The 22671-nt window shown below is 39.3% G+C and overlaps 1 protein-coding gene across 1 annotated transcript in view; it reads right to left on the minus strand.

Annotated features, from left to right (window-relative positions):
• Positions 1 to 8165: 8165 nt before the first annotated feature.
• Positions 8166 to 22671, minus strand: part of PRUNE2 (prune homolog 2 (Drosophila)) — a 308961-nt gene continuing 294455 nt past the window's right edge. The window contains exons 16-19 of the mRNA XM_006835009.1: positions 22227 to 22358; positions 20516 to 20602; positions 12461 to 12559; positions 8166 to 8208 (exon numbers count right to left, since the gene is read on the minus strand). Of these exons, the coding sequence (XP_006835072.1) occupies positions 8166 to 8208; positions 12461 to 12559; positions 20516 to 20602; positions 22227 to 22358 (361 nt within the window). The remainder of the gene's footprint in view (positions 8209 to 12460; positions 12560 to 20515; positions 20603 to 22226; positions 22359 to 22671) is intronic.

A 22671-nucleotide genomic window follows, 5' to 3' on the forward strand; every position in this document is an offset into this window, starting at 1 on the left:
AGATGAGGCTTTCTGCTCTGCTAAAATTTACAGCCTCAGAAACCCTATACAGGGTCACTATGAGTCAGAACTGACTCCACAGCACATAACCACCACCACCACATCTTTAGTCTTTAGTGCGGTGGCTCCATATGATAACCACAGGGTCTGCATTTCCAGTCCTCCAGCTGCTCTGTGGGAGAAAGATGAGGCTTTCTGATCTCACACAGATTAAAAGCCTTGGAAATTCTACATAGGGTGGCTATGAGTTGGAACCGACTCCAGGGCACTTAACAACAACAAAGTGTTTAGTTAAGGGGTGCTGGTGGCATAGTAGTTAATGTATTGGTCTGCTAACCACAAGATCAGCAGTTCAAATTTACCAGCTGTTCCATGGGAGAAAGATGAGGCTTTTTTGCTCCTATAAAGATTTACAGCCTCTGAAATCCTATAGGGGATATTGAGTTGAAACTGACTTGACTGCACACAACAACAACAGTCTTTAGTTGGCATCCTGGTGAGTGCTGTAGGAAGCACTGAACTATTAACCACAAGGTCTGCCAGTCAAACCCACCCACAGCTCCTCAGCAATACATAAGAGTTGGAATGAACTCTATGGCACTTAGCAACGTTCTTTGGTTAGATCAGTGGTTGCATACCCATTCCAGCACTGATTTCAAACAATTAGCTGTGGAGCAATATGACAAAGGTTCAAATCCCAGTTCTGGAGCATTTTTATTGCTGTAAAGCATTGAACTGGCCGGATCATTTCTCTATGCCTCTCATTCCCCATCTATAAAATGTATCTCCTGAATTTATTCTGAAGAGAAAAATCGGATACTGCACATGAAGCTCTCCTATGACATGGCAGGAGATCACCACAGCTTAGGTTTCTATTTCTTACAGGAGTGAGGCTTGTTGGAACAGATCATTCTTTACGTCCCATTCAGATTCAACCGCCTTCTTGAGATTTTCAAAGCAAAGACATTTTCTCTCCCATCCATCTACCAAAACATTAAGTTCAAATGGAAGTCCAAACTTTGACTAACTAAAATAGATGATGTAATTCAGAAAGCACAATTGTAGTTCTCATGCCCAAATGCTTTTAACATCTTAGGTCAAATGCCAATTTTTTTCTTGCTTCTCACTGTGGATTGGAAAACTATGAGGAGAATCCCATGTGAGGACTCAGTATGTCATTAAGACATTTAAGCAGTGACTATGAGACTATATTTAACTGGCTGTGCTTCTGATTTCAGGAATGTAGAACATAAAAACTGAACATCTTAAGTGGGTCTACCCAGTCCTCAAAGTATTTTTTTTCTTTCACAACCCAGCCATACAACATCACAGGTCACAAAATAGCTGTATTAATGGTGAATTCTTACTCCTTCTCCATAGACGACATTTCTGGATCATTGTAAAGGCAGCTAGTTCTGAGTGCAAGGGGAAAAAAGGAAGCAGTAAACATTTCTCCACTGTTATTACTTTGTAAACACAATAGATTTGGGACATTTTCAATTGTTTAAGGTGGTACCATTGTTAATATCAAACAAATCTACACCTGAACAACAGAAATGAAGAATTTCAGCGATGCTTCAGTTTTGAAATGCAATCAATAACTATGACTTAGGAACACAAAAGGAAAGTGAAAACTCCCAGCTGATCACCTGTGTTCTTGTCATTTTTTTCCCCCTGACTTTTCAATCTATCTTATTCAGGGAACACAACATTGCAAAATCTTATTTGCATCCCAAATAATAAAATGTTTTATATACAAAGGAAGGTCATTCTCAAGAAGTCTAATTTTATTTACACATGAATACAGTTAATTGTCAGTTTTCACAAGAAGGAGCATTTTTCCAAGATGCTAAAAGAAAAAATTCCAGTGTCAGCTTTCCTTGTTAGTGTTATAGGAAAAAATAGATCACTTACCACTGCATACAGCCAAATTGTGTTCAGGTAACACAAAAGAGTTCTAACATTAACTTCAACTGAATGTGCTCAGAAAGAAAAACAGGTACTCATATGAATTTATCTAATAAAAGCTTTTTTGATGGTGTATTAGGCCATTTTAATAGGCCATATTGATGGTTTCTGGTAGTGTAGTGGTTACGAATCGGGCTGCTAATCTCAGGGTCAGCAGTTCAAAATTACCAGCTGTTCCGCAGGGGAAAGATTAGGCTCTCAGTTCCCGTAAAGATTTATACCCTTGGAAACCCTGAACAGGGTCGCTATGATGAGTCAGAACTGACTCCATGGCACATAACAACAACATTGATGGTATCCAGTGTTATCACATTTCAAACTTACTTTTTATGTATTCCTGATTAATACTTAATACACTCCAACTTTCATTTTTTCTCTCTGTTTAATGTTTTATTATTTGTAAGCATACACTATTTAAAGGAATTCTATTATTCTTTTTTAAATGTATGGGTTCCTTGTGTAATGTGAATAACTTCACAGGCTAATTTATCTGTTTACATACAAGGTTCAGTCAAGGAGGTTAAAATTTCTGTGAAAAATGGTTAAAAGTGATTTTTCTTTTTTTATTTTTTTAGTTTTGTCCCTGTTTTTCCTTTACTTTCCACTGGTGGTCTGGTACATGGTAAGATATTTGGCAACTCTACAAAACAAGGATAGTCAAGTGAGTATATTGGCAGTGTGCTAGAAAAACTTCACGAAACTGGGATGAAATCAAGAAGGGGAAATCTTCCAAAATGCAGTCTTCTACTTTTTAACTTAAAGCAATCTTTCTAAAGAAAACATACATTTTCAAACCATTTAATTTTGTTGCTTCAAAGGTAGCAGATGTGTTCTTCACCATTTTCAAGATAAGAATGGGTTATGCCCTCCATTTTCTTTCCTGTATAAATCTAAAGTTTAAAGGAAAAGAAAAGGCATGCTGAGCTCAGCACCTCAGTTAGTGGAGGTGGTAGAACGTGTGTGCTTGTATGTGGGGGGAATTGGTATAAAAATACTGATGGGAATAAAACAAAACAACAGACAGATGTAATTCCCTGACAAAGTATGCGTTTGCCTTTGGTTACACTCAGTCTGAAGCTGAGTCTACTGAAGGTCAAATAGAAAGTCAGGGCACATCTGCCCATAGAAGGTATGTTTTCTAGCTTCTGGAATCTAAACCAAAGAGTGCTGCTGTGGTGCTAGACTGTGCACTGGACTGTGAACTATAAGGTTGGCAGTTCAAACCCAGCAACTGCTCCTCAGAAACCCTATATGGGGTTGCTGTGAGTCAAAGCCAACTTGACGGCACTTAACAACAGATTCTAACCAAATATGTGCGTAAATACTGATATAGCAATCATTGAAATGTTTATTAAATAAAAATATCAAAATGTGAAGCTACTGATTCTTGTCTTAGCCTCTATCTAAACATTTCTAAAAGTGGGGTTTCCATCTCTCTAACCCTTCCCCAAAGAATTCTGCACTCTTTGATTTATGTATGCCATGTCAAAATGGCAGTTTGGGCAATCTTGAGGGACTCAAATTGTATTCCTTTTTGATGTTCTTTGAGTTTGAGGAACAAAAAGAAGTCTGAAGGGGCAAGATGAAGTTGTAAGGTAGATAGGGTAAGGCTTCCTAATGAAATTCCCTCTAAGAACGAGCAGATGCATTGCTGCGCCATTCCGCAGCACAACTTCCCTGGTCTTTTTCTCACCAATGTCATTTTCAGTATACTTAAAATTTCTTCATAATAAGTTTCTGTGATTGTCCTGTGTCCTTCAAGAAAATGTGTCAAAATTACCCATTTGGACTCCCCTAAAACAGTCACCTTGCCCTTCTGAGCTGACTTCTCTGCCTTGAATTTAATGGACCCAACACATCCCCTGGAAAACCGCTATTTTAAATGGACATTGTTCTCTGGATCATATATAAATCCAAGACACATTCCCAGTTACGATTTGTTTCATAAAATTGTCTTCATTAGCTTGGGGGAGTTCTGGTAGTGTTGTTGTTGTTAAGTGTCCTCAAGTTGGTTCCGACCCATAGTGACCTGGTATAGATTTCCAAGGAGTGACTAATAAGCTTGCGCTGCCAACCTTGTGATTACAAACAACTTTGCAGTCCAGCACATTAACCCACAGTGCCACACCAGGACTCCTCTGGTAGTGCAAACCTTGCTTAATAGAGTAGGTTTTTGAGCTAGCTAATATTCACACAATGCTTTTGGCACTCATTGGGGTGCCAAAGATATTCTCTGAAAATTAAAACCACCAAACCATGATAGATCACAGTCAGATGGCTATGTATCAATGATAATTCTATAGTCTTCTTCCATCAGTCCCCGGCCTTCAGCCACAGTTTCTTCATTTGTCAAAGGTGATAGTCATCCCTCTCTTGGCTCATCTTTGAGATATCCTGAGCCTTCCTTAAAATGTTTGATCCATCTAGAAACTGTTATTCATAAACTTGTTGCAAAGCTCCAATGGCTTAGGAAAATGTCCACTTGAGTTTAATTAGAAAGTTGATATTAGCCATGACCCTTTTTTCTGAAGGTACTTGAATAAGATGAAGACAAGTTATTACTGAGAGAACTTGTCTACAGCCATCCACTGAGTAAACTTTTTCATGTATAAACCCAAACCGAGTAGCAATACTTTTGACTTACCACTGCATGTGCAGTTATCATGCTTTCTCAACCCCAAATCATAATGTATAAGGGGGTTCCAAAAAGTTAGTGGGAAATTTTTTATTAACGTTTAATTCCATCTTTCCATGAACCTTTTGAATCCCCTCACACTATCTGTCAAAGGATTTGGGGGCCACTTCAGGGAGTTGAGAAGATGTAGCTGGTATGCTAAAAAGGTGGAATTTTGCAGCTTTTCATCTGTGGAGTCAACAGATGAGAATTCTTGCTCCTTATACATTTTCAAATGTGCAAAAATATTTCAATTCTTCATACATGTAATGTTGTTGTTAGCTTCAGTCCCTGACTCATGATGGCCCCATGCACAGTGGGATTGGATCATTGTCATTCATATAGGATTTTTCATGGTTGGTTTTTCAGAAGCAGATTTCTGTCTCGTCTGTCTTAATCTGAAAGTTCCTCTGAAACCTGTTGAGCATCACAGCAAGCCACACTGACATGGTTATCACTGAATCACCCTTGCTGCCATACGCATAATGCTACCATCAAAAAGACATACGGAAGCATTCTTTAAACAGGTGGCTTATCCACTGACACTGAACCCAAAGCAATAGGATAGACTAGCTAATTTTATCCAGCCCTTTAAGGCAGTAGATATCTCTGGGAGATGGTTAAAAATGCTAGTTCTCAGGCCCTGTCCTTGATCTGCTGAATTAGAAACTTTGGGGATGGGACTCAGAATACATGCTTCTATAAGCACTCTAGGTGAGTTTGATGTCTACTAGAATTTGAGCATCACTCCTTAACAGCAATGACTTTACTCTGACATTGCTGTTAAGTGCCATTGAGTTGGTTCTGACCCATAGTCGGCCCTGGATAGAGTTTCTGGGAAATGGCTGGTGAAGTTGAAGCGCCGACCTTACGATTCAAACCGACTTTGTGTTCCAGTACCTTATCTCACAGCACCACACCAGGACTCACTCTGACATACACTCCCTGATTAAAACAGGAGAAATTTATTGAGCATCTACAGGTATGAACTAACTGCTTCCTTTAGAATGGAGACAGTTTAGATACCTGGGAATGGAGGGAAGGATGTATAGGTGAACAGAAGAGAACAAAATGGTGGATTTAAGTGGGGGAAATAGCTGAAAGATAGTCCTAATGTGGAGCTATAAGATAAGCGCTAGACTGGTAACTACAAGGTTGGCGGTTCAAACCCACCAGCCACTCATAGGAAACCCTATACAGGATCGCTATGAGTCAGAACCGACTCAGCAGAACTTCACAACAACAACAATACAACTAAACCAAAAAGGAAGACTGTTTTAATATGGTAATTTAATATGGTAAGCAGAACAAGAATAATCATGGAGGGGACAAAATCTATTAAAGAAGGCAAGATTTTATATTAGCTGAAAAAAACCAACCCATGACAATATGGCTTTATAATGGAGTTGGCTGAAAAATTATTGTTGTCCTCTCACCCCATTTTTTGTCTTGAATATAACATTTTAATTCCATAAATTAGTTATTAGCCTGAAAAAAAAAAATAAAGTGAAGCTGAAAGAGTAATTCATTAACATTTCTCTCTCTGGGAAATCTCATGACTCAATGCAATTTCAGTGCAGATAAATGTTAAAGGTGTAGATTAAGCATCATTTGCTTCGTTGGTTCCTAATATATTCCATATTCTCACAACTTCATGTTTGTAAGAGTTGTGTTGGAGACTAAAATGATTCTGTTAGAGTAAACATGTATATAATCTTGAGTTATATTAGTCTAAATGCTTGTTAGTTATCTTTATAGAAAATTAAAGGACAGAGGAATATTGCAGCAGTAAGCTATAATGATGTAACACTTTCTAAAACAAAAGCCTTTAATTTTCCATTGCAAATATCTACACTATAGGCAAACAACCTCATATGCTACCTGCAATAAAAATGTGTAGTAGGAAGAAACACCTAAATGGACTGTTTTAACAAAAGAATGAACATTTAAAGTATGCAGAATAATCGCACAAATGTAGAGCTTATTTATTTGAAATCTGTAGACCTCTGAACATTGTCCAGGCTTTCTGCTTATGTAATATCTATGAAAATGGAAGCTGGCTGTAAAAATTAAGAGAGTAAGCAATATGCAAAGTGGGAAGGAAGCTTAGATACTTAATACAGCAAACTTTCCAAACAGTACTTGTCTATACTGAAGTTATGGTGCCAGGAAATTCAGGAATAGGAAATGACTAGATGTTCTTTCAGAAGAATGCTGAGCTGATTTTCTAATGATTGTGTGATTTTACAACTCTGCAAAGGTAAAGGTTAACTTCTAGATTTTTGTTCAGAACAGATGAAAATCATTTCTCTCTAGTGGCAAAAATAAAGTAAAAAAGTTACAGTTTATTGCCCTGCTGAACATTAACCAGCTTGGTATCTCATCCAGTGATTTTATTTTAATGTTCCTTTATTAAATTACTTATAAATGCCTAATTTCTTAAATGTTCTTTAAGCTGGTTTCCACATATTGTTGGTTCCTCATTAAGTAATGAGTTCAAGATCACTTCAATGTCCATTTTATATTTGTGTGTGTTAAGATTCTGCCTTCTAGAAAATTATGCGTTAATGTTATTGCTGTTAAGTGCTGTTGTTAAGACCCTGTATACGGTTTCCAAGGATTTAAAACTTCCAGGGAGCAAGTAGAAAGTCTCCTCTTCCTCCCTTGGAACAGCTGGCAGGCTTTGTGGCTCACAGCCCAGTGCTTACTGTATGAAGCCACAACACTCCTACTGTGATAATGTATCTGTTGTTAAGTGCTGACACCCTGAATAGGATATCTGAGGGGTGACCAATCTTGTGGTCCAAACCGACCTCGTGGTGTAGTCCTTATCTGACAGTACCACACCAGGAGACCCACTTTAGTAATAGTGAACTGTAATATTTCTATTTATTAAATAGCTCAGAGGATGCTAGCCAAACAATATTTCCAAACCACTAAATAAAGTTGATTTTTGTTTGTTTGTAATCTTACAAAGTCACAAAATCGACTCTACAAAAGTATTCCAAAATCCAAATTTCATGATTTCTCCGCATTAGAATAAATCTGTAAAGTTTGTAGCCTCAATATGTTTAATGATCATCTGGATGTTGTGCCTAATGTGGTACAAGCCTGTGATGTGTTCTTTTGCTGTGGTGCCTAAAATCTCATGTTAAAAAAACTAAGCGACAGCAACAAGTACATTCCTCAAAAATAACCAAGATTATAGCCAAATACGTCATAGCAAGAATAAAAGGTGAAACAACCACAATGGAATTAAAGAGAAAGCTGACTCTTTGTGAAACAAGTAGCTAATGTCACTGAATAATCTGTGCAGACATTGTCAAATGGAAATCTACACATAAAGACACACATGTTTTTAAAAGAAGAATACAAATTGTTATCTATCGGGGAGAAAGGGAATTGTTAAAGGGCAGCATTATCAACAGGATGCAAAAACAAAAACATCAGACATGCAGTTTCTTCCAATTCATTCCTGAAATGCAAGCTAACATCATGCCAGCGGCTAAAGGAAAACCGAGCCTTACTTAGCTGATTCTGATGCTTCCCTCAGTTCTTCATCCAGTCTGCACAACCAAAAATTATCGTCAGAGAAAAGAAACGAAAAGAAGCAAGCAGAGCATGAGAGAGTCACCAGCAAAGCAGAGCCAGACAAGTGGAGAGATACGTTTGTACTGGAGTACTGGGGATCACTCCTTCACTTAAATCTGAGGCCATTTCCTCCCGTTCAGTATATATATATGCATATATATATTTGCAAATTCCTTCCTATGGAAGGTAAAAAAGTTACAGAAGGATCAGAAACATGCTGTCTTAGTAAAGCTGAGAACCTCCAAATCCATCTGTTGAGTACTGTTCAAGTGAGTTTGCAGCCGGGCGGGCCAAGTTAGGGATGGAGCTGGCTTAGTAGGTTTCAGTTGCAAATCAGGTTGACCTCAACAGCTTTGGACACAAGACAAAGATGGGTATGGTAAACAAGGAACTGATACGATGCCTTCCTACACTGTAGCGTGTTGAGGTCACCCACAAGTACAACACTGGTGCACACACACAGAGGGTCCAGGTGAATTGTAGATCAGGAGATTTTACCTCACACTTCTCTTATAAGATCTCTCTTCATCGTACCTTATGAGATAAAAAAATGGATGCAGTGAGGAAAATGAGCAAACAAGGAAAAATGACAGGTAAATGTTTTAAAGGAGAGTCAAAGCATGAGAGAAGAAGCTCACCCAAACGATGGTCAAATTGCCCTTTTGGAGAAATATGATTTTCATTAGATATAATCAATGGTTTAGAATTGTCAACTTAATTATCAGTGTGATTCCAGGTTGGGTAGCCCCTTTGATGACAGACTTCATCCTGGCTGAATACTCCAATTTGATCAGATTATCTGATTGGCTGAGATCAGGCTCTTGGAGTGTTATTTAGTAATAGGGAGGAGCTCTGTCTTGTATCAATTTAAAAGTGGCATAATGTGAAAATGAGATAGTGAGGGTCAATTTAAAAACATGGCAGAAGAGATGGATGAAGAAAGATAGAAGAAAACATGGACACCTGGGAAGAACACACATAAATCTCCAATTTTCCCTCTGAAACAAAGTGCAGATATGTGCAGAAGCACTGACTGGGCACTGTCCCACTGCATCCTGGTCATATATATATTAATAGAAAGCAGATCCCCTTTTGCTGATTTGTTGTTGTTAAGTGCCATCAAGTCGGTTCCGACTCATAGGCAACCCTGTACAGGGTTTCTAAGAAGCGGCTGTTGAGTCTGAATCCCCGGCCTTGTGATTCACCAACCTTGCAGCCAAGTGTTTTATCCCACAGCACCACACCAGGAAGCTAAAACCCTCACACCCCCAGAGTACATGAGAACTAGAGCTCCCTAAAATGCCCTCCTCTTGGAGATAATCCCTCCCCCTGGTGTCATTCATCCATCCAGAAGCCATGCAGTCTCTCACTCCCACAGGGCAGTGTGCAGCTATGATGGTCCTGCAGAGCTGGGAACTCAGGGGGCTCCCAGCAGGGGTAGTAGTGGCTGCACATGATCAGAAAGTATCACACTAAGAGGGCAGCAGCAGCCAGGGCCACCACCACCAGACGTGTGCTCTGACTCCCACACACCTGCTCCCTGGGGCCACATCTCAGCAACCTCCAACCCACCCACAGGCCCCTGGACCTGTACAAAGTCCACATCCTGTTGTCAGTCCAACCCTAGCCTAACCACACACCTGGCAAGGCCGGCCTCCTGTATCCAGTGAATACAGCTCTTGGGGCTTTGTCCTGCACACTTCTTTATTTAATGTAATAGGCTTTGCAGGGATTTAACTAAGGATTGTATGGGGACTGCCTGTACATAATAACAAAACGTCCTATTTCACAAAACACACTGTAGACATTAAGCAATTCAGATCTGTATTTCTAAATGGAATCCTTCCTCCTGAAGTAAGTTTTCCCAAATGGAGTCCCTGAAAACTAACAAGCACTATGTATGGATGAATGAGTTCTCAGTTAAACTTTCATATGATAATGCGTTTCTAAAAGCAACATGATCATAACAAATAACATTTTGCATTGCCAACTCTGTGCCAGGTGGCTTTCTAAATGCCTTATATGTATAATTGCTCTTATTTAGTCCTCAAGACAGTTCATGAAGCATGCCTTGCTTCTCCACTTCACAGATGCTAAAGCAGAGTCCTGGTGTGGCACTGTAGGATAAGTGCAGGACCTCAAGGTCAGTTTGAACAACAAGGTCGGCAGTTCAAACTCACCAGCCGCTCCCTGGAGACTCTATACAAGGTCACTATGAGTCAGAACTAGCTCCAGGGCACTTAACAATAACAAAACTGAGATTCAGGGAGTTTTAATAGGTTGTCTAATAATTTTAACAAAGTCTCAGAAACACTAAGAGGTAGGAGGGAAGGTTCAAATCTAATACTCCACAGCCCATCCTTCTCTTTTTTTCACCCTTATTACCTCCAACTGCCACACCATAGAAAATATTTCTGCATTCACCAGCAAAGTGTCCAGTGCTCCCTTCCATTGGAAGAGAGAATGTTTTTGTCATCTTTTGCAAAGAGAAACAGCATTATAATATGTGGATGTTCTTTTTTTCTCTTAAATGTAAACCAGACACTGGCAAGTCAATTCTGACTCATGGCAACTTCATGTATGTTAGAGTAGAAGTTTGTTCCATAGGGTTTTAAATGGCTGATTCAATTGAGCCAGCTGCTTGGTTTAGTTGAGCCAACTGACCACGATAAGTTCAATGGGCATCCTCCCAGTGAGTACCCAGTGTCCATGTCCACTTTTTGAATGTAAGAAAACCTAATGTGTCCACTCCTGAGCTTTTGATTTTGATGAATGCTTTCAGGGAATCAAAGGAATGTATTAGAAAAAGGCATGGAGATTTTGGAGCCAGGCGGTCCTAGATTTTCATTCTAGTCCCATCTTTTTCTGGCTGTGTGACTTTGCATAAGTAATGGCTCTTATTAAGTTATTTTCCCCTCATCTGTAAATGGAGGTTCACTGTGGGCATGAGATAAATGATAAAGCAGCACCTCTATGCCCAGCACAAGAGACATACATTCAATGAGTGTCCCTTTCCCTCCGGCTCTTGTGCAGTCTTGTCACGTGATGAGATTCTTTTGGAATCCCAAATTGGGAGGTCCATTTTGCTATCCACCTTATGGAAGAAGATGGAAGACACGAGTGGATGAGACACATTGGAAGAGAAGACATGGCACATAGAAAACATGGAGTCTTTGCAACAATGAACCAAGTAAGAGTACTCATCATCTGGTATAGTGTTTTTACAGCTCAGCTCCAAGCAATTGTTCAGTTAGCATTTATGTTATGACTTTTTGTCGCAATCCTGAGCCCTTCTGTGCCTATGCTATCGTCATGCAAACAGCAACAATGCTACCTCTTTCTAAGCAACAGTGTTGGATTACCCAATCAGCAAAGTAAGCACAGGCTTACTTGTGATTATTACTAATCTGTAATGAAAATTTTCACATTTTCCCACCACATCAAAGATTCTGATTGTAGACCAGGCTGTTAACTGTCTCTCTCCCAACCTCATAGCACCTGCCTACAGAATCAAAGTCTCTTTTCAAATGTACAATTCTTGACAGGGATGGAATACCCGGTAAGTAAGTTACGTGTGGACTTATTTGTGCTTACTTACAAATCTGTAGTAAGCAATCTCAAGTAAAATTGTTGACTATGCATTAGTAAGTACAAGTAAACCCCTGTTTATGTTGCTTATTGGGAAACCTGTCCCTGATGAGCAAAAACAAAACATTACAACCAGCCCACCCACCACTGGGCACACACCATCTCTCTAATCCTTCCTTAACCTGAAGGGAACCATGGGAAAAAAGGATTTAGAAGAAAACAGAAAGGGCAATGTGTTTCTATTTTTCTTTGGTGATACTGATAAATTACTCTCTGTGAGACAGTAAAGAAATTCAAGCCGTGCTCAAATCCAACTTGGTCTATGTGGGGTGCGGGCCATCCGGAACAGATGAGCTGATTCATGTGAAATTTAAGCTTTCTTTAAAAGGGTTGTAAAATTCAAGGTGACAATTAGCAACAATCAATTGTACCAAAGAAGAATATAGGAAAGGGGATCTGAAAGAAACAAAACAATTAACTGCAGGTTATAATAGAAAGTGTATTTATTGGCAGACATCTAATTTTTGTTTTAAAAATAAGAGCATGCCCTTTCTCCACCACTCCAGAGTAAGTGTTTTCCTACCCTTTCTCTAAGCATGAACTGTTTATTACCGAATCCTCTAAACCGCCCAGACTTACTTGAGGATGCTTTCTGGGATGTGGATACAGTCCATCGGGATCAGTCCACTGAGTTCTGATAAGCTACTGACATATTTAATTTTGCTGCTGAATTTTGAACTAAAAAGGAGAGAAAAAAAAAAAAATTACCATGAGTTACTCTTTCATCCCTCCTAAAGCCGCTGTGTCTTCTAGATATCACTTAACAGCTTGCCACAGCACTATTAATAAGAAGAAAAACAAAAAAACCAATCTTGTTGTTATTGATTTGATTTCAACTCATAAAGATCAAACAGGACAGAGCAGAACTACCTAAAAGGGTTCCCAAGACTGTGATCTATAAAGATCTTCCATCAAACTGCTGCTGGGTCCGAACTGCAGACCTTTTGATTAGCAGTTGTGTGATTAACCACTGAAGCACCAGGACTCCTACCCAGTTACTATATGAAAAACACTTACAGGTGTGTCTGACGTATAGTATCTACTCAAATAATTTAGCTTTTCTTCTTATTAAGGAGTCCTGGTGGAGCTGTGGTTAAGAACTCTGCTGCGAACTGAAAGGTGGGCAGTTCAAACCCATCAGCCATTCTATGGGAGAAAGGTATGGTTGTCTGTTTCTGTAAAGAGTTACAATCTTGGAAACCCTGTGGAGCAGTTCTCTCTTGAGTCAGAATTGATTTGACAGCAAGGGGTTTGGTTTTGTGTGATTTTCCATCGGAAAGTGGTAAAGCCTGGGTCTGAAGTCAGAAGGCAGACTGTAGAGCCCACACTCATGAACACACCTTGCTCAGTCTCTCCATGGTTCTTTGAACCCAGAGTGGGTCCTTTGGATCCAGGCTGTGACCGTTGGGAAGTCAATCGACAGGCCTATCTTCTGAGGCACTTCTTTCTGGGTAGATCTGCACTGCACACCTTTAGATTAAAACTGAGTGCTTAACTGTTTACAACATTTTGTTGTTGTTAAGTGCCCTCAAGTCTATTGCGACCCATAGCGACCCTGTTGAGGGTTTCCAAGGAGCAGCTGGTGAGCTTGAACCACCGACCTTGCTGTTCAAACCACTTTGCAGTCTGACGCATTGGCCCACAGTGCTACACCCTGACTCCTTACACCATTTTAGATGTATGTAAATTCATAGAAGACAATTGAAAGAAGATACCAATAAAACTGATGATAACAATTACCTCTGGGAAAGAGGATTAGGAACAGAAATTGATAGGTAATGAAGGAAGAATTTGTTATTATTTGCAATGAATAAATATTTTATAATAAGAATACATTTCTGACACTGCTGATGGAACTGCAAAAATGGTGCAACCACTGTGGAAAACAGTATGTTGCTTAAGTTGTAAATAGAAATACCATACTACCCAGAAATCTTTCTGCTTGGTACACATTTCTCAAGAAATAAGTGCCATAAAATGAACAGATATATATACACACCCATGTTCATTGCAGTATTATTCACAACAGCAAATAGCAAAAAGATGGAGACAGCCTAAATGCCTATCAACAGAAGAATGGTTAAATAAACTCTGGTACATACACACAATGGGGTACTATACAATGATAAAGAATAATGACGAATCTGTGAAACACCTCATAACCTGGATGAACCTGGAGGATGTTATGATGAGTGAAATTAGTCATTCACAAAAGGACAAACATTGTATGAAATCACTATTGTAAAAAGTCAAGAAAAGTTTTTATGCTAAGAGAAGCATTCTCTGATAGTTATCAGAGGTGGGAGGGAGGGGAGAATATTTACTAGCTAGAGGGTAGACACATGTTAACCTGGATGATGAGGAAGGCAGTTTAAAAAATTAAGAAAAAAAAGTGAAAAATAAATGTCTACAATATAAAAGAAAAGAATGCATTTCTGTATTATTTTAAAAGATACCATTTTCTAAAATATATCTGATTTTGAACTCATTACACTTGGAAAGGCGATTGATCAAGGATCTAACGTTCTTGAATGGTTTGAAATGGAAAGTATACTGCGATCATGCCGTGCCATCTGCCAGCTACTGTGCACTCTAGTAAGAAGCTTTCACTAGGTCATTTATCTACACATCTCTCTTTGATATTTTACTTCCAGTTTTGTCCCCTGGGTCATTGACTCTGACTTTTGAAAGGTTATCAACCTTCCTCTTAACACAACCACTTCTAGTCTTCCTGATAAATCTTGGGTGAACACACTGTCAATGATACACTACATTAGGCCTTTTTCTTCCTCTGAAGTTTTTGGGTTAAAATTACGTTTCGATAAAACACAGAGTAGTTGGAATGAGGAAGAGGAAGAGGTCATGCAAGGAGATAAACCTCTATCTGCAGTGTTCTGATCACTTGACCTTAAGTGCTCTACACATGGTGTCCCTGGTGAGGGAGGTGTGGGGTGCAGCCTTCAATGGGTATGTCTTAGTTATTGAGTACTGCTATAACAGAAATACCACAAGTGGATGACTTTAACAGACAGAAATTTATTCTTTCACAGTTTTGGAGATTAGAAGTCTCTGTGTGGGCTCGGGGGTGGGGTAGGTCCTTATCTCCTTTCAACATCTGTGGGCCCAGCATCCCTTGAAGATCTCCATATGTTTGGTATTTACCTTCCCCTGGGTCTAGGAGGTTCTCAGTGCAAGGACTCTGGGTCCAAAGGACACACCCCACTCCTGGCTCTTCTTTCTTGGTGGTACTCAGGTCCCTCCCGCTTACTTCTCTCTTTTTATCTCTTATAAGGTAAAAGGTGATGCAGGCCACACAGGGAGAGGCCTCTGACATTGGATCAGGGATGCGGCTTGAGTAAAACCATTACATTCCACCTTAACCTCTTTATGACGGACTGCCTGATTGCAGTAGATCACATTGTAGGGATGCCAAATCACTGAGAATCATGGTCCAGCCAAGATGACACGTATATTTGGGGATGTAATTCAATCCATGACAAATGGCGTGATTGGAGAGGGTGACACCAAAATTACCATCGATATAATTTTGTGCAGTGTTTCAGTGGAAATTTATTATTTTTAATTAAAACTATCCCTTTAAATTGTAACAACGAAAACTCCACATTTTTTCAAGAGTCCAGTTCCATATATCAATATACCTACTATATACATATTGTTGTTGTTATTAAGTACTGTCGAGTCAGTTCAAACCCATAGCAACACTGTATAGGGTTTCTGAAGAGCAGCTGATAAGCTTGAACCTTTGACCTTGTGGATCAAACTGACTTTACGGTTCAGCACAGTAACCCACAGCACCACACCGTACTCTATGCTGATCTGGGAGTGCAGTGACTCCGTATGATAAGCACAGGACTGTGAACCACAAGGTCCATGGTTCAAGCCCGCCAGCTGCTCTATGGGAGAAAGATGAGGTTCAGAGAAGATGTTAAGCCTCGGAAACCCTACACAGGGTAGCTAGTAATCAGAACCAACCTGATGGCATTTAACAACAATGTGAATTTATTTCTAATGTGCTCTGCTCAGAACTGTCTTTAACAGTCAAATACAATGCTGCTGCAAATGACATGGTTTTGGCTGCATGAACTATAAGCACTCATTGTTATCTTTGGTGCAGCCAGTTGCAGATTCTCAGCCTTTGCTCTTTATGTTGCTGTTAAGTACTGTATAGTCATTTCTGACCCATAGTGATCCTGTATAGGGTTTCCGAGGAGCAACCAGTGAGCTTGAACCATCGACCTAGTGGTTCAAATCGACTTTGCAATCCCCCAATGGAGTCCTGGTGTAGTCCCGTAGGATAAGCATTAGACCACAAGGTTGTTTGAATTGCAAGGTCAGCAGTTCAAATTTACCAGCTGCTCTTTGGAAACTCTATATAAGGTTGCTATGGGTCAGAACCAACTTGATGGCACTTAACAACAATAACAACAATGTGCTTCAATTTCATCCTGTATATCATTGTTTACTTGTCTGCCTATATCTGCTGCTTGGCTCTGAGTTCACTGGGGACAGCAACTGTGTCAATTAATTGCTCAGCCTCCAGCACCTAACCTAGTGCTTGGCATAGACAAAGAAATCATTATCAAATGAATTTGTCACATACCCGTAGCGCAGATGTTATTCTTTTGTTGTTATCCAGTGTTTTTGAGTTGGTTCTGACTCATAGTGACACAGTATAGGGTTTCCAAGGAGCGGCTGGTGAGTTTGAACTGCCGACCTGTGGTTAGCAGTCCAGTGCTTATTTGACAGCATCATATCAGGATTCCTTTTTACTGTTACTGTTAAGTGCCACTGAGTCAGTTCCAACTTATAGCAACTGATAGTATAAGGTTACCGAGGAGCAGCTGGTAGGTTTGAACCACCGACCTTTCAGTTAGCAGTTCAGTGCTTATTCTACAGCGCCACACCAGGATGCTTAGGAGTCTTTTTTAAGGTCTAAAAGTTGATTAACTGATTCAAAGGCGGGATCTTAAAGACTTTATTGTTCAAACTGCAGAAAACAATGGCTAAGTACTTGAAATGCTTATTCTTTAATTATCAGGCAATTGGTTGTGTTTCTTAGATGTGGGGTCAATAAACAGTTCAAAGTCTGTAGTAGCCTATGAGCTAACGATGATTTTTAAACTAAAAAAAAAAATTTTTTTTCAGTGCTCTTTTAGAAAATATCACAAAAGAATTATTTTGTGACATTAAAAAAACATATACAAGTAAACAAAATTTTATTTGAATATAAGAACATTTGTTGCCAGTTTGAACCTACCTAGTGGCTTTATGGGGTTATGAGTTGGACTGCTAACCTCAAGGTTAGCAGTTTGAACCTACCAGCCATTCTGTGGGAGAAAGATGAGGCTTTCTGCTCCTATATAGATTTACAACATTGGAAACCTTATGCAGGGTCGCTAAGAGTCGGAACCAACTTCATGGCACACAGCCACCACTACCACTATATGATTACACCTCAATGCAAAAGAAAACAAAAATCTTTACAACTGGATGAATGAATAATATGATAAAAATTTTATTTAAATAAAATGATAAATGAAAAGGAGATTAAATTTGTCAAAGACCTCAATTTCCTTGGATTCACAATTAATGTTCATAGAAGTAGCAGGCAAGAAATCAAACAATGTACTGAGTTAGTTAAAGCCGCTGGGGGAAAAAAAAAAACACCTCTTTAAAGTGTTAAAGTGCAAAGATGTGAATTTGGGGACTGAGTGGGCCTGACCTAAGCCAGGGTATTTCCAGTTGCCTCATATGTATGTGCAAGTTGGGCAATGAGTAAGAAAGACCGCAGAAGAATTGATGCATTTGAATTAGAGACGTATATTGAAAGTATCAGAAGAGCAAACAAATCTGTGTTGGAAGAAGTATAGCCAGAATGTTCCTTAGAAGCTAGGATGGTGAGATGGTGAGAATTCGTTTCTAGTATTATTATATTATCAGAAGGGACCAGTCCCTGGAGCAGGACACCATGCTTAGAAATGTGGAGGATCAGTGAAAAAAAGAAAGACTTCTAACAGATGGAGTGATATAGTGGCAGCAACAATGGATTCAAAAATAACGAGAATGAGGATTGCTCAGGACCAAGCAGTGTTTCGTTCTGTTGTACGTGGGGTCATTAAGATCCAGGACCTACTCGATAGCACTTACAACAACAAGTGGCTCTGTGAGAGAAAGACGTGGTGATCTGCTTCCTTAAAAACTGCAGCCTAGAAAATACTATGGGGTAGTTCTTCTCTGTCACCTGGGATTGCTACGAGTTCTAATGACTCAACAGTGCACAGCAGGAATAATAAACCCTTTATAAACCAATAACGTCCAAATAATTCCTATTCCCTTGATAAAGTATTTTGCATTATTGTTAAAATAAGTGGTTTTTTAAAAAACATACTTTAAATATTTCTTCATTTTTCAGATTCTTTTTTTTTAAAGGCAGTAACATTTTATGGCAAAGGATTAAACTTTGCAGAGAGAAACTGGACTGAATCCTGCTCCTTAACTGTTGGAAGTAGAGATGGGGAATGCTAAGTATAAGGGCACATTGAACAGGTAGAAGCTAGGTGGTACAGGGAAATTTGTGCAAAAAGATAATACGGATTTTACCCTCTATTGTTTTTTCTCCAGAATTCCTTGGGAATTTATCAATACCTTAGAGACAGGAAAATATGATCGATTTAAAGACTTGTCTAAGCTGTGTGGCGCTGTAGGATAAGCACTGCACCACAAGGTTGGTTTGAACCACAAGGTCAGCGGTTCAAACGCAACAGTTACTCCTTGGAAACTATATCCAGGGTCACAAAGAGTTGGAACCAACTCCAAAGGAGCTCTGGTAGCGTAGTGGTTATGAATTGGGCTGCAAACTGTAAGGTCAGCAGTTCGAAACTACCAGCGGTTCTGCGGGAGAAAGATGAGACGTTCTGCTCCCGTAAAGACTTACAGCCTCGGAAACCCTGTGCAGGGTCGCTATGAGTCGGAACCGACTCCACGGCACATAACAACAACAACAACAACAACCATAGGACTTAACAATAATAACAATAGTAACTTTAGGCAAGACTGTATTCTATTATTAAAGTGTTCTAGAAAGTCAAAAATATATCAACTCTCAATGATATCATGTGGATCTCTTACTTTTCCCTGCATCCTGAAAATGTGAAGTAATAGACCACCTAACACAAGATAGGGAACATGGTCACTCTCAGGAGACGCACTGGACATTGAACCACAAGGTCAGCAGATGGAGCCCATTAGCGACTCCAAGGGAGAATGATGAGGCTTTCTGCTCCCGAAAAGATTTCCAACCTTGGAAACCCAGAGTTGCTAAGAGTCAGAACCAACTCGATGGCATCTAATAACAAGAACAACATAAGGTAAGTGCTAATATATACTCACCATGTTGAATATATAGAAGAACCCGCATGGATTTTCAAAACACAGCTCTCAAAATTATCAACCTCGACCATATATTTATTTAGGAGAAATGGAGCACACAAGGTAAGGTCTAACTCCTGTTTCTGTCCCTGGCTAGTCTTTATTTTCCATCACCATTTCACTCTCTCTATTCTACACTCTATAAAATAGCATCACTTCAAAATTATTATCTGTTGTTCTTCCTAATATGGAATAGAAACCCACCACTTCATCCCCTTGTTTATTGCAGATAATTCAGAAGTCCTATTCTGGAGTCCTGGTGTGGCGCTCTGGGATAAAGTGCTGGACTGCAAGGTCACTTTGAACCATAAAGTCAGTGGTTCAAACTTACCAGCCGCTCCATGGAATACCCTATACAGGGTTACTATGGGTCAGAACCGAATTGACTGCACTTAACAACTAACATTCTTGAGTCCAGGTGTGGCACTGTAAGACAAATGTTGGTGGTTCAAACCCACCAGCCACTCCTTGGAAACCCTACACAGGTTCACTATGAGTTGGAAACGGCTCTACTTTACAGTACTTAACAACAATAACAACATTCTGGAGTCCTGGTGTGGCAGTATAGGATAAGCACTGATCTACTAACTGCAAGGTCGGTGGTTCAAACCCACCAACTGTTCCTCACAAATAGTATACAGGGTCACTATAAAGTGGAACTGACTCGACAGCCCTTAACAACAACAACATTCTATAATGCACTGGCTGCTAACCACAAGATCAGTGATTCAAGCCCACCAGCCACTTCATGGGAGAAAGATGAGGCTTTCTGATCCCATAAAGATTTATAGTCTCAGAAACCCTACATAGAATCACTCTAAGTAAGAATAGACTCGATGAGAGTCGGTCTGGCTTTTGGATGGTTGGTGCTGTAGAATAGTGCAGGCCACAAGGTCAGTTTGAACCACAAGGTCAGTGGTTCAAACTCACCAGTCACTCCTTGAAAATCCTAAACTGGGTTGCTGTGGGTTGGAACCAACTCGACTGCACTTAACAACATAATGATCAGAAGGAAAATATTCTCTATGCAACCATTCTTAATTAGGAACTTCTGATGGATAATCCGAAGTATCTTTCTAGGAAAGAAGGAAGCAAAACAGACTGTCCTTTAGTTTATGACATACTGTTTACAGGACAATGAAGACATATTTTTAGAGACTATTAGTAATACGTTTATAAGTATACCTTATAAAAGGCCGTGTCACTGCAAGGATTGTTCTGATGAACCAAGAAGGATGAACAATAATGAAGGACTTTAAATTCTTCCTCAATCTATTTTGAAAAAAGAAAAAAAAAAGTTACTCCTCACCCCTTTCACTGGGAATTAAAATAGAAACTATAGCCTTAAAGAAGAATATATTTAATTTTAACTCATGCTAGACAAGTTACTATTATCCACTAGGACCATATAAAATGACCATGTTTAACAAAAAGAACACTTTTTGAGACAATTCAAAATTTGCATAATCCAAACATAATTTTCCAATAAGAACAAGTGTAAAATAGAATGACTGTATGCTTAGAGTACATTCATCTGTAGCTAACATGACATATTTTGGTTTAATAATGCTTTTTATATTTGTCAACATTATCTTGACTCTTAATAGCAACTCAGACAAGCTATCTGATCTTACTGGGTCTTTGTTTCTTCTATATAAAGAAAATAACAAGAGTATATCATGGCAGTCGTTTGACCTTGATATTGTTGTGTGCCATTGCATTGGTTTCAACTCATAGAGACCTTGTATAAGGTTTCCAAGAGCAGCTGGTGGTTTGAACTACTGACCTTGTGGTTATCAGTCCAGTGCTGATCCTACAACACCAGATGAGGGCTCATATCTTATGGCTTTAAGATTAGGATTATTTAATGTTGGTGATTTTCAGGCACATTTCTCAGCACCAGCGACACTACTTACGAATAGTTAGATTATAAAATGGATTATTTAAGTAGCATACCAGTTAGGGTACACTTGTTGTTACACAAAGAACCACATTTAACGGGACGCCACATGCATCACTGACATCAAATTCATGTATATTTATTATAACAATTTCCTTTCAGATGGCAATAAATGTTTTGTTCTAATAAAATCAGTATGGATTCCAGTTCACACATAGGCACTATATGGACCAGCAGCTAGCTTTCACTTGGGTTAACAATGAATTCTGAAGTAAGAGCATCATGGCCAGATCACAATAGTTTCAATGCACATAGACAGTATAGGATCACATGACACCAACAGAGAATCATGGGTATTTTGGTTGACTAGCTCAAGGTGCACCGCCATGGGCAAATAGCATAGGTGCAGTTTAAAACAGACATTGTCTTTCAGGTTTGTGATCATATATTTAGAAAATCTTGGGAGGATTTGCTTTATTTCAAATTTGGGTTACTAAGTGATACATAGATTGATATTTTTATAATTTATTATTTCCAATATGCATACATCAAATGTTCATGTTATTGCACCTTTGGAAGATCGTTGTTGTTGTTAAGTGTCATTGAGTCATCTGATCAATGTTGTTGTTGTTGTTGTTGCTAAGTGCCGTCGAGTCATTTCTGACCCATAGAGACCCTGAACAGGGTTTCTGAGGCTGTAAATCTTTACAGGAGCAGAAAGCTTCATCTTTCTCCTGCGGAGCAGCTGGTAGTTTCGAACTACTGACCTTGTGATTCACAGCCCGATTCGTAACCACTACGCTACCAGAGCAATAGTGACACTGTATAGGGTTTCTGAGGAGCAGCTGGTGAGCTTGAACCACTAACCTCATGGTTCATACCAACTTTGCAGTCCAGTGCATTAACCCACAGCGCCATACCGGACTCCTCAAGGGGCTTAAATGCGGGGGCTATTTAGGAAGCTAAAATAGTGATTCAACAATGGTGTCTGCATACCTTCTATCAATCATCTGGTAGCATTTCTTCATCCAGCCTAACCCTGGCATCTTCCGTCTTGGAGTTGCGCCATTCAAATATACAATCATATAGTCCTCAGCTACCATCAATTCCAAAGTACTTATTACATATCTGTTCACAGGAAGGAAGAGGAGTGTTTTCAGTTTTCACATGAAATTCCCCATTCTATTTACACCATAATTCTGTAACATTTCAATTATAGGGTGTATGGCATTTAAGAATAGTTGTATATATTACCTCTTCACCTTGAGAAGAATGTAGTTACCTACTATGATGATTTCTCTGAGAGTGAGTGTCGCTCAGTTATTTTTATGATTATGGTTATCCTTTTATTATTTTTTAAATGCAGGTACACTAGTAAAATGGTTAGGTTAGAAATCTGACTATCAACACTGTCAACAATGTTATCAAACACTAAGGGCAA

Source organism: Chrysochloris asiatica, unplaced genomic scaffold, assembly GCF_000296735.1.
Source record: "Chrysochloris asiatica unplaced genomic scaffold, ChrAsi1.0 scaffold00014, whole genome shotgun sequence".
Lineage (NCBI taxonomy): Eukaryota > Metazoa > Chordata > Mammalia > Afrosoricida > Chrysochloridae > Chrysochloris > Chrysochloris asiatica.